The sequence below is a fragment of the Vipera ursinii genome (assembly GCF_947247035.1).
Source record: "Vipera ursinii genome assembly, chromosome: 11".
In the NCBI taxonomy this organism is placed as follows: Eukaryota; Metazoa; Chordata; class Lepidosauria; order Squamata; family Viperidae; genus Vipera; species Vipera ursinii.
Genome location: NC_139524.1, coordinates 9,542,685 through 9,555,365, shown reverse-complemented (window position 1 = coordinate 9,555,365; position 12,681 = coordinate 9,542,685). Strand labels below are relative to the sequence as shown.

Here is a 12,681-nt window from a genome sequence, read left to right as displayed (position 1 = left end):
TTTAGGTTCTGTTTGTTTATCAGTGGCATTTGAAGGCACCGTTACTGTTTCCTCTTCCACTGAAACTTATGTTGATGTTGGCCTGAGTGATATTGGCCATGCCCTCGGTTTATAGCTGAGCTGGGTGCCTTCCAGGTATTATTATTATTATTATTATTATTATTATTATTATTATTATTATTATTATTATTATTATACTGGCACTAATGGTTGACAAGGGTTGCTGCCAGCATCCTAGGTATCAACCAGGTACAACATCATCATCATCATCATCATCATTATTATTATTATTATTATTATTATTATTATTAATCTTCATCTTCATTATCTGACACTGCTGGCTGGAGGCCAGTGAATAGGGTTCAGCTTCACATTCAAGACAAGTGAGTGCTATTTTTCTGAACATCACGTCCATCAGTTGTCACCTTCTTAGCTTGCTTCTACTTTCCATCCAGCCTTCTTCATGATGGTCAGAAATGAACTAAAACACCTGCCCTACCATTGTCTTTGACCATCCTCCCTAACATCAAAAGCATCAGCATAAACTCATGGCTTCAAAGCGTCCCACTACTCAACAGTTGCTCGTCTTTAAAAAAATCATTTTCTCACTGGTGGGACCTGGCGTGAGCTCCAGGTGGTTTGAAAGGGGAACGTACTTCCAAATGACTTTGAAGGCGAATCAAAGAATTGAGATGCTCGAGACAGCTTGTTAAAAATATATTTATATTTTAAGAAGTTCTCAGGGCTCAAAGAATCAAGAGTCGGTGGCAACTTTTAACAGGAGGGCTGACCATCTCAGAGACAAACAAAGACAGAGTCTCTTTCTGGATAAAAAGCTTTTTTGCAACAAAATACTCAACGCACTCCCAAAAAAGTGTTTAGTTATTTACAAGACAGTGTAGAAAAGGGATTTAAAATGCTGTTAGTAGAGGCTGTACAATATTCTGCTCAGATTTTTTTGGGGGGTGCGCGTGTAGAATCAACAGCAACATTCGGGTAAAGATTGCTATAGAAGCACTTTGAGAAAATATATTCAGTGATCATTAAATATATATGCACAATAGATGAATAAGCTTACTTTGATGTACAGATGCTGCTGGATTACAACTCCAATAATGCTTGACCACTGGTTGTACTAGCCAGGAAGGCCAGAATCTGAAGCCCAGCAATCAATGGAGGAACATAGATCGTCTACCCTAGTGTTTCTCAATCTTGGGCAACTTTGAAGATGTGTCGACTTCAACTCTCAGAATTCTCCCTTTCTAGCTGGGGAATTCTGGGAATTGAAGTTCAGATATCCCAAGGTTGAGAAACATCCGTCGATATCCTAACGGTTCCTTCCGAGTATTTCCTTCAGTGCTTACCAAGATAAATACAGCCAATTCACTTATTTCATAGCAGCAAATTTGGGTTTGCAATTCAAAACGCTTGGAATAGCTACAAGCAAGGCTAGCTTTTGGCTGAGTCAATCTAGTTTTTGTACACATCTGCATGAAGAACATCTACCCTTCACACTGATTGAATGTACAAAATATTGAAGGAGAAAGCATTGTTATGGCAAGGCCAATCTTCCCCGATTTTAGCATTGAAAATACCCCAGTACACACAGAGAGGGGGGGGGAATGACACACAGAATTGCAGTCATCAGTGGTTAAGTAGGCACGGCTAAATTAAGTTTTGTGCTCCTTTTTTTTCTTTTTGCAAACATGTATGTTATGTTCCTAATTATAGATATTTTTTTTTTGGCAGCCAACACATGAGCCGTTGCAGGGATGGATCTAAAAAAAGAAACATGTGAGATAGCTCTAAGCAAAATAGCTATTTTCATATTTCCGTGTCGTAAACAGCTAGTGCAAAACAATTGCATCTTTTTCTTCTTCTTTTTTAAAAAAGAAAGGAATCCAGTTTTCTCCCCCCTATATGAAAAACACAAAGCCTGGCATGGTCACTCGCATAAATAAAAGCTCCCACTCGGCTTAACCCATCGAGGTAAAGAAGAACAAATTCAAGCAGCTACAAGGGTAGACATAATCAACTTCATTTTAAAAAGAGGAACGGGCCTTTTGTTCTGAGAGCGTTCAGCAACTATTCAAAGGCCTGAGGTTTTCAAGGTCATCTTGCAGTAGCCTATCTAGGGAGCAAGTAGGCCTGGAGTCGTGTTTATTGAACAGCAGTTTATTTGTTAAGTTCCTCCATGGAACTTCTCCACCCGAGTCTGTTGGGAAGTTAATACGGGCAGCCTGGCCTACAAAAACACCAGGGGAGTTGAAGACCACCCAATTATTACCCTGTGATGGACCTCTGCCCCAGCAACTGTTCAGTGGTCCCAGATGCTCAAAAGGCAGCCGAAGCCAGGATTTCAGCTGTGTGCGAACCATGGTTTTAAGAGCAAGAAAGGACAGCGATGGAGCGCAGAGCGAAAACCTGAGAGTCATCAACAGAAGTGATGGCTTGCAATGGCTCAGTGATGGGAGATTATGAAAGCATGCAATGGCTCCTGAGGGTGGAGATGGGTTTTAGTCGAGCTGTGAAATAAGACTTGATTTTGCAGGAAAATATTATTTAAGATGACGCCAGAGGTCTTTGACTTGTCCCAAATCATCTGCCGATGAAGCTTCCTCTCTTGCTGCAATTAAAAAAGGGGACACGCACTGATGTGATGCCATCACATTAAGTTGCCACTGGGCTCCATTGGGGTTTCCTGAACAAACCATAGGTGGCTGGCTTACTGCCAAGCTAGGAATCAAGGAAGCCCAACAGGCACCACTTAAAAGGGCCTTGAGGAGATTCCTAGGGCTTCTCCATAAGTTGCCCAACTTTTAATTCTTAACAGGAGAAAAGGAAATAAATGTTAAATACGAGGGGAGTAGTCCCACTGACTGTATTCAGTTTGATATTAACATTTCATCTAGTCCCAACTCTTTTTGTCCCGACTCTGCCCGTTTTAAGGCATGGCTCCTAGCCTCAAAACTTGTCTTTGTCTGCCATAAGCAATGATTTACCCATCTCAGGGGTTAGGCTTCCAAATGGCAATAAACCATGGCTTGTTGAATAAACCACAATTGGCTGGGGTTAACAGAGCAGGCGGAGGCAAACCAACCAGGCCATTCCTCAGTGCAAAGGGCAAACCAGTCCACCGGGAGCCAGCTGCAAGATGTACCAGGATGACAGGGTGCCCAATCGCCTTAGATCAAAGGAAGACATCTGTTGTTCCTTTTTTTACTTTTTCTTACAGGAAGAGTCCTGTGATGAATTCATCCAGGCCTCAAAGGAGCCTTCAGGAAGCCAGCCCGGAGCCCCATGCATGAAGTGCCACTATTTCCACCCTGCTGGGATTTGCCAAATGTTTCTTCCCAGCTGCTTATTTAATAATTGGGTACCAATTTTATGCTCGTCCATATATATGTGTGTGTGTGTGTGTAAATTTTTTTGGCTTGCTAACAAAGAATAAAGGGAGACTGATATGATCATTTCAAACTTATTTGTTCTCATCAGTCAGCCTTACCCTTCTGAGATTCGAGCCTGGGCCGACTGCGTCTTAAGCAGTTGTTTTAACCCCTAGGCCACACGCTCTCTCTCTCGCTCTCTCTATTAGCTGAGAAGCAAGGAAGATATGTGTTAAATGTTTGTTAAGCATTCAGAATACACTTGCTTTACACAAATTTACACAAATATGAGCTGCCACTGCTGTGGCTACTGCCTGTAGATGGCCTTGGGCTAGGCTGAAACCCTGATACCTCCAATTCTACGTGGGGAAAAGCCCGAAATGACCAAAGAAGACATCTGAAGGATAGGAAAATATTAAGTCACAATGTCATTTTCCAAGTTGTAAAAATGTGGTCATCTCCAGAGTTAAAAAGCCGTCGAAAAAAGCCATCAGCTCAACTGAAAGGAAGCTTAGTAATGTCACATATAAAATACATTAATCCAGGGGTCTTCAAAGTTGGGCCTTTTATGACTTGTGGACTTCAACTCCCAGAATTCCTCAGCCAGGCACAAGGAATTCTGGGAGTTGAAGTCCACAAGTCATAAAAGGCCCAAGTTTGAAGACCTCTGCACTAATCTATGAAGGGAGGCTGTGCTCATGAGAATTCATACCTCACCCTAAGCCACGGTCTAGGCACTGGCCTTTGGTGTGCCAGATGTGCTTAGCCAGTTTAGAAGCAACAAAAAGGAATCATAGGAACCCGTATATACCCACCTCACAATTGCAAAATAGAACAGAACAAGAGCTGGAAGGGACCTTGGAGGTCTTCTAGTCCAGCCCCCCGCTCAAGCAGGAGAACCTATACCATTTCAGACAAGTGACATTTTCCCAAATCATTTCCCCAAAGTTGGCAGAGTTACTAAGATGAATGCCACTGCATAATGGGGGGGGGAAAGAAATTTCATGCCCTCCACTGTGCTTCTGTATTTTTTCCATTCAAACAAGCCGGGAGATTTTTGCATGAACTGGAACCTGTGATAAGATTCATACAGAGTCTCCAATATATGTTGTGTCTAATTCTTCACAAATGAATGAAAAGTCAGCCTGGCAAAAAATAAAAATAAATAAAAATGGAGGTCTTACTGGGTTCTTTGCCAGTACGACTGGCTGAAGACCTTGATCAGGTTCCCATGCTGTGGTAAGGCGCACTTTGCATAACCATCGTTTGTTAAATCAGCCACCAGAGGTGGGCAACACACAACCTGTCAAGCCAAACACCAAGCGAGCGAGTGATGTACAAACAACGAGGAGGATTTCAGATCTGCAATCTGATGCTGTAGTTCAATTTGGTCCTTGGAAGGGCAGCCAGAGAAGAAACCCCTCTCTGCCAGCAAATTCTACCTATTGGGAGCCTCGCCAGAACACCACTGGCTATCTTGGTGGCAAGCGTGCTTGGTTTTGGGTGCAGAAACTGTCACCGCTTGCAAGGACACGTGGCTTGGGAGAAATAAATAAAGCTGGAATGGGACATGCAGAAAGCCTTCTGCAGCAGAGCCGTTCAAGAAAAAGGAGAGCCAAGAAGAAGACCGGAACATCAGCAAAGAGGAAGGGAAAAGCATATCAAAGAAGACCCCCACCCAACTGTTTCCTTCAGCCCCGCCCCCCCATGTTCCCCCCTACATTAACCCTGAGTTAAAAAAACAAAAAGGATTAGAAAGTGCTACAGCCTCATTCCAGACCCAGACCACTAAGGTCTCATCCTGCGGGTGATCTCTGCAGTCTTTGCAAATTCATCACAGAGAGGGGGAGGGAGGGAGGGAGGGAGGGAGGGAGAAAAAAACAAAGCAGGACAGGAACCAGGACTGCAGGAATCTTTCCTAACCCGAAACATTCCAGGCTGGGTGGAAAATTCAACCTCCCTGCTCCCCCTTGACGTGCTCCGAGCTCAAAAGGGCGCCGCCTTAAACAGAAAGCTCTCGTCCTGAGCTAGCAAGAGGCTTCCGTCAAGTTGGGAAAGGCCTCGGAAAATGACTGTTGCCCACTCAAAACTCTTTTGCATTTGAATTGCTTTAGGTGCCCCTGGTGGGAAGTCTCCTAGGGCTCCCCGTAACTTCCAAAAACAGATCTTTCCCTGAGGTCCCCTACCCGGATCCCTCTCTAGCACACCCGGCCCAGCAGGATCCAGTCCACGTTCTGAGATTGCAAAAAAAAAAGAAAAGGGGGCAGTGTGAAAATAAGCAACACTTAATGAGACTCGGCTGCCGCCCTCTCCATCCATCTTTGAAACACTGATCTGGCAGCCTGGTAGAAACGGTGCTTGCCTTTTGTCTTGAGTCACAATTCAGAATTCTATTCCTTCTTAAGGAGCGCTTCTCCTGTAAACAGTCACTAGGTCCTTCGGGAGTCCTTTACGCAAACCGGTAGGTTCTCTTCTCAGTTCTCCTAAATCTTTGACCTCTTGCAAGACCTGGGTGGCTTGCCGGAGTTGCTCGGTTGCTTCGTTGAGTAGTTCCTTTGCATCCACTGAAGATCCTTTGTCCTTCTGGCCTTGCTCCAGCTCTTCATCCTGGACCTTCTGCAGGAGCTTTTCAGTTCGTTCCTTTTCGTGAGCAATCTTCTTCTCCATCCGCACCACGTGGAGTATAGGCGTCTTCTGGAAATCTGGCCGCGGAAGAGGCCTTTTTGGCAATTCTGAAAGCAAGCCCCCCAGAGACGAGCTGCGAGGCTTGGTTGCCGGAGAACCTCCCGCGGGCTCCACTATGTCAACCTGATCTTCAGAAGGCAGGGTCAACCTTGGCTCTTCCTTGGCTCCTTGTTCTGAGGAAGACTCGTCCTGCTCCTTCCCATTGGGGACAGCAGGTTCAGCTGTTCCGTTGTCATCAATGCCGTTGACGTCAAGGTCGGAGTCTCCATCAGGCTGCCGATCCCCTTCGGCAATGTCTACCTGTGCATTGTCCTCCTTAGAGCTCAAGCTGGCTCTGAAAACCTTAGGAGGAGGAGTCGGTGGCTTGATTGCTTCCTCGTTTAATCCAGGGGCGTCCTCGGCTTCCACTTCATGGAGTTCAGAACCTGGACAATCCCATCCCACCTTCATTTTGTCAGAAACAATCTTTGGAGGAGGTGCTGGAGGTTTGGTTTCCACCAAATCCTCTTCGGCTGGAGTCCCTTCGGAGTCCTCGCATTTCTCCTCTTCTGCATCGCTCACGTCTACAGAGTTCACCGTTTCGCTGGGTGCGGCGACTTCCTTAAGAGGTTTAGCTGGAGGCATCGGTGGCTTCCTGACCTGCGGATCTTCTGGGGTAAGATTGGCACTTAGGTTGTCCGTGGGAGGCATGGGCACTTTTGCGGGGGGCATGGGAGGTTTATGGGTCTCCTTTGGAAGGGGGGAGTCAGCAGTTTCACGGGTCACGGGGATGCTGTTTGGGGGTCCGCTGTCTGGTACCTCTAAATCAAGTCTCAGGATCCCATCTGACATTGAACTAGCCACCTAAGTAGGAAAGCAAATGAGAGATCTCAGAATCAGTGCTCAAGTCCATAATTGTTGAAGAATGAAAGCTACTGACCACACAACAAGAAATGACTTAAAACAGCTTCAAACATCCCACGTGTCCTGCAATTTCGGAGTGACTATCATGCATGGCTTTTTAAAAAAATAAAATAAAATATTACACTGTTGTCAGCACAAAAGATTCTCCTACCTTCACGGCAGCTCACTCAATGAGCCCCCCTGGAAGACTCATACATGGGATCGATGGAGCAGGAACCTATCTTTATCCTTTCCTTAGGCTACCATATGTAAGCTATGGGGAAACAAAAATCCAGACAACCATCAGATAGCAAGGTCTTGCTCTATGCTGCCTGCTGGTGGTCATCTGGAGTTTTGCAGTCCAAATATGACCGCATGCTCTTGGAAACAGTTTACCAGAATGTGGGGCTTTGTTCCATGTGATAAGACTTCTTGGGCCTACATCCTTTCTTCTGTTGAGCCCTAGCTGGATAGAATTCTTTGTTATTAGGCTGGAGAACGAGGCTGTTCCTAGACACACATCCCACAGTCACTTGATCATATTCTGGATGCTTGGCAACCAGTTCACCTTTAGGGCTGTTTGCAGCATCCCAAAGTCATGTGACTATGATCTGCAATGTTTGTTTTTTTTGCTAATTCCCATCATTTACTTTTGGATTCGAGTAAAAACGCCCATTGGGGAAAACGATTCTCTTGATAACCGTGGCGTCCACTTAACAACTGTTGTAAATAATGTTGGGGATGTACCCAATGAAATGAGCCTTGACTTACAACAATCTACTATTATAATTCCAGGCTCAATTCAGCCATAGGTCATCTATCTATCATCTATCAATATCTATCAATATGTCTCTGTGCCTGTGCCTGTGCCTCTGCCTGCCTGCCTGCCTGCCTATCTATCTATCTATCTATCTATCTATCTATCTATCTATCTATCTATCTATCTCAGTCAGTCTGTCTGTCTATCTATCTATCTATCTATCTATCTATCTATCTATCTATCTATCTATCTATCTATCTATCATCTACCTATCTGATAACACCAAAGCCTTCTCTTCCACTAAAAGTCTCCCCAAATATTAGGGACAAGAGGCTTGCTAAGAAGGCTAAGTCAAGGCTAAGAAGTTCATTCAGTTCCTCTGTTAGTGAGGAACCAGTTTGTAATGATCTTGTCTCAGCCTTCTGCTTCTTCTGGGTTTAATATTTAATCTTCTCTTCCCAGCCTACTGTTTGTTCTGCATTTTAATATTTAATCATGATTTCTTGAGGATGTTTAATAATTGTGCTTCTTTGAAACGTTGTTAAAAAGCAGCTAAGAAATACCACTGTGACTACAGAACAAATTATTTATACTAGAGGATGCAACCTCAATCGAAATAATTCATGGACATGTATAGATGGCATGTGTAATTATTTCAAATAATCATACCTGTCATAAATCCAATCTAGAATCAAAATGAGGACCCAGATTGTTGGGGGCAATTAAGCTGACTTTGTCATAATGCCACTTGGGGGGGGGGGCGAAAGCCCTAATAAGCAGGCATATACATAGAACGAAGGCTATTGCTAAGCACATTGATTTGTGCTTCTTAGATTGTAAGCCGCCCTGAGTCTTCGGAGAAGGGCGGGATATAAATGGGATTAAAATAAAAATAAAAATAAAATTAGCTGGGGGGGGTGAATATTGTGATGAGAAATAGCAAAACAGAAGAGCACAAAATATAGACCGGAACATTGCTGAATAAATGATAACAGTGTTCTGATTAAATAATATAAAAACCACATTGGTTGGTGGCAAGCCCAATTCTTACTTCTTTCAAATGGCTTCTGGTCGGTGGACGACGGCCCTTCGCTATCTTAGCTCTGCCTCGGGTTACGTGATCCAAAGTAAGACTCTCGTCAACTTTTACCTTTAAATGGGAGACAGAATAGAAAAAGAACAGTTGGAAGGGATCTAGCAAGTCTTCTAATCCAATCCCCTAACCCAGCAGAAGACCCTATTCCATTCCATACAAATGGTTGTCCAGTTTCTTCTTGAAAACTTCCACTCATGGGACAACCACAACTTCTGGAGGCAACCATTCCACTGATTGTTCTTGGGAAATTTAACCGTAATTGTAGACCGGATCTCTCTTTGATAGTCTTCCATTCGTTCCTTCTTGCCCTACCTTCAGGTATTTTGGAGAACAGGCTGACTCCTCTTCTCTGCGATAGCCCCTCGATTATTAGAAAACTGCTATCATGTCACTCTCGTTTTAGTTCACTCTCGTTTTAATCCCATAAATCAGAGGTCCCCAACCTTGGCTACTTTATGACTTGTGGACTTCAACTCCCAGAATTCCTCAGCCAATTGGGAATTGAAATCCACTAGTCATAAAGCGACGAAGGTTGGGGGCCTCTGCCATAAATGACTCAAAACAAGCATTTCACGGTTCAGCCTTCCAACCCAAAAAATGTACAAGAGGTTGAATCACTCCTTTAATCTGTACAACAAATCGTAGCATGTTTTTGGCTTCAGATAATGTGAAAACTTACCCACTGTGGTTTATTGCATAAAGCCAGATAACTGTGCTTTATTAACCAGTACAGGCCAGACATGACTTTTTATTTTGCCAATCCATAAACCTTGGTTTACAAGCCAATGTGGCTGTATTTTCACTACGGCAAGACTAAATCAAACAGACAATTTTGTAATCTTGAACTCAACTCTGTTGAGATTGCTGATTAACAAACTAATCCAGAGAGTACATACTACGCTTGGAGATATGTTGCAAAAGAAGGGTTATCATCCCAATGTTGTAAGATTTGGCTCAATCTCTGAACCATTAACCAACCAAACAAGCTGGATTCATACAACACGTTCATCCCCTGAGATACCTAACTGAGCTTTGGTATATTGTGTGCATGTGTCTGCTTGGATTTGTACTGGGCTCGCTAAGTGTGTGATGCAAATACTGTCAACATCAATGATACCATTAAGCATTTGTTTCCATGTGGTGCCATGATTCTCTGTCGTTGGATTCACAAAGCAACGTGCCATGTTCCTTTCTTGTATGTGATGGAAGCAAATGGATTCCGTATGAAGCAACTCCAATGTCAACAAAGAGCAGGGCCCGATAATAGAGCTGGAAGGGACCTTAGAGGTCTTCTAGTCCAGCCCCCTGCTCAAGCAGGAGAACCTATACCATCTCAGACAAGCGACTGTTCAGTTTCTTCTTAAAAATCTCCAGTGATGGAGCGCCCACGATTTCTGGAGGCAAGCTGTTCCACCAGTTGATTGTCCTCACTGTCAGGAAGTTTCTCCTTAATTCTAGGTTGCTTCTCTCTAGGTTCCAACCATTGTTTCCTGTCCTGCCCTCTGGCGCTTTGGAGAATAATTTGAACCTCTGTTCTTTGTGGCAGCCTCTCAAATAGTGGAACACTGCTATCGTGTCTCCCCTATTTCTTCTTTTCTTTAGACTAGCCAAAGCCAAGTCCCGCAGGTGTTCTTCGTACATTTTAGTTTCCTAAATAATCCTCTGGTGTAAACCTATGTAACCTTATAAGCTCGCAGAAGGCAAATATGGCCTGTAAGTTCCTTCTTACTCCTCTTTCAGGATCCCCTGCACAGAATTATTCCTTTTTTTAACGGAGTCCCCAAAACATTACTTGGTTTGCAAACATCCACACCATGAAATGTCTTCACCTAGGAGACAGTCATCTCAATGAAGGACGGGTCAAGTTCATAAGCACACATGCCATCAAGACGAACCATATGTCCAGACTTAACACAGGCAGGCCTCGACTTACAATAGTTCATTTAGTGACCGTTCGATGTTACAACAGACCTGGAAAAAAAAGACTTGCGGCCATTTTTCACACTTAAGACCATCGCAACCTCCCCGTGGGCCACCTGATCAAAATTCAAACACTTGGCCACTGGTTCATGTTTATGATGGTTGCAGTGTCCCCGGGGTGTGTGTGTGTGTGTGTCACATGACACACATACACACCCCCTTTTGCGACCATCTGACAAGCCAAGTCAACGGGGAAGCCATGTTCCCTTAACAAGCATGTTACTAACTTAACCGCTGCAGCGATTCAGCTAAGAATTGTGGCAAGAAAGATCGTCCAATGAGGCAAAGCTCCCTTAACAAATGTTTCTCCTGGCTCCATTGTGGTCGTAAATTGAGGACTACCTCAGGGTATCCTCAGCTCCAAAGTCCCTGGCTCTACCCTAATCCACTTAAGGCCACCAATATCACCCAATGACACGACTCTTCCAATGTCCCCTTCCTGGGTAAGACGAGACCATAAGCGGCTCAAATTCTGCCTTCCTCTTCTCTCCGGCCAAGATTTGCAAGGCAAATGCAATTAGTTTGCTGTTCCCAGCTGCTCTTCCCCCCACCCCCCCCACCAGCAAGTAAAATTTGGTGCACTGCCTGCAGAACTCAATGAGAAAGACAGCAACCTCTTCCTAACGCGACACTCGATGACAATCCAGTTCTTCTGGAAGGAGGCAGAAAAAAGCCACCCCCGCCTTGCAGCCGTTGTGAAAAAAAACGGGAGAGCGAGCAGATACCCGACTCGGATCCATCGGATGACACACTTGCCCTCTCAGCCGCAAAGAGAGACTCAGGGCGCTTCGCTCGGCCCTCCTTGGCTTTCAGTGGCGAGAGCTAAAAAGGACAAAAAGAAGACAAGAAAGGGAGGAAGAGGAAGGAAGCAGACTCTAGAAAGTTCATTCAGAGTTGATGTTCCTTCGCCAAAATCGTTGGTAGTCCAGGCCAGGAAGGATCAATCAAAGTCAAAGCTTCTCTAGCCAAAATAAACCATCTCCCTTGGATACCCTGGAAGGTGCAAAGCACAACTCCGCTCCTTAATGCAACTGCTGGCTTTTGACAGGAGGAGACTGAGCGCAATCTGGAGGCGAACCCTTCAGTAGATGGAATCGCTTCTCCTGTGGGGTTGGGGCTTGGATGTTCTAGGATTCCTGCATTTTGGGGAGGGGGATTAGGGAAACGCTTCTCGTGCAGTGTTTTGGTCTACAGGTAGTTCCTCGGCTTACGACCGCAACCGAGCCTCCAAGCCTCCGTCGCGAAGTGAGGCATTCGTTAGGGGAGTCCTGCCCCATTTTACCACCTTTCCTGCCACAGTTGGTTGAGCGAATCCCTGCCGTTGTTAGTCACGCAGTCGTTAAGTGAATCTAGATTTCCCCACTAACTTCGCTGATCGGAAGGTCGCCAAAGGGGAGATCACATGCCCATCGTAAATGCACGCCAGTTGCGTCTGAATTTTGATCACATGTCCACGGGAAGGCTGCAACGGTCGCCAGTGCGAAAAACGATCCTAAGTCGCTTTTTTTCCCCCAGGGCCGTCGTAACTTTGAACGGTCACTAAATGAATGGTGCTAAGTCGAGGGCTACCTCGAACCAACTCTCTGCCCTTGTTAAGCCTGTGAGAAGCCACAGTGGTGATTTTTAGCAGTCAGAGCGATCCTCTGGAAGGGGGTGAGGGGGTACATGTAGCGCTGCCTAGAACTTAAGAAGAGTTTATGAAGGAAAAAAACCAAGCAAAAGAAAAAAGATCTCCAGAGTCTGGACAGGATTATGCTGGAAAAGCCAGGAGTCTGCCAGACACACCTGTCTAGATGACCTACCAGATCTCTGTCACTTCCCCCATCCTTGGCAGTGTTCTTCCCTTTCCCCACTCTAATGCTCTTCAGATGCCTTGGATCTCAACCATCTAA

General features: G+C 44.9%; 1 protein-coding gene and 1 long non-coding RNA gene across 2 annotated transcripts in view; one reads left to right on the top strand and one right to left on the bottom strand.

Moving 5' to 3' along the window:
• Positions 1–712: 712 nt before the first annotated feature.
• On the top strand, positions 713–4,558 carry LOC310645611. Its single transcript, XR_014493544.1, has 2 exons — positions 713–3,942; positions 4,072–4,558. It is a non-coding gene; the product is annotated as an uncharacterized lncRNA (long non-coding RNA).
• A 561-nt stretch (positions 4,559–5,119) lies between these two features.
• Positions 5,120–12,681, bottom strand: part of PLEKHO2 (pleckstrin homology domain containing O2) — a 30,415-nt gene continuing 22,853 nt past the window's right edge. Inside the window, exons 5-6 of the mRNA XM_083371348.1 lie at positions 8,765–8,863; positions 5,120–6,914 (exon numbers count right to left, since the gene is read on the bottom strand). Of these exons, the coding sequence (XP_083227474.1) occupies positions 5,787–6,914; positions 8,765–8,863 (1,227 nt within the window). The 3' untranslated portion in view covers positions 5,120–5,786. The remainder of the gene's footprint in view (positions 6,915–8,764; positions 8,864–12,681) is intronic.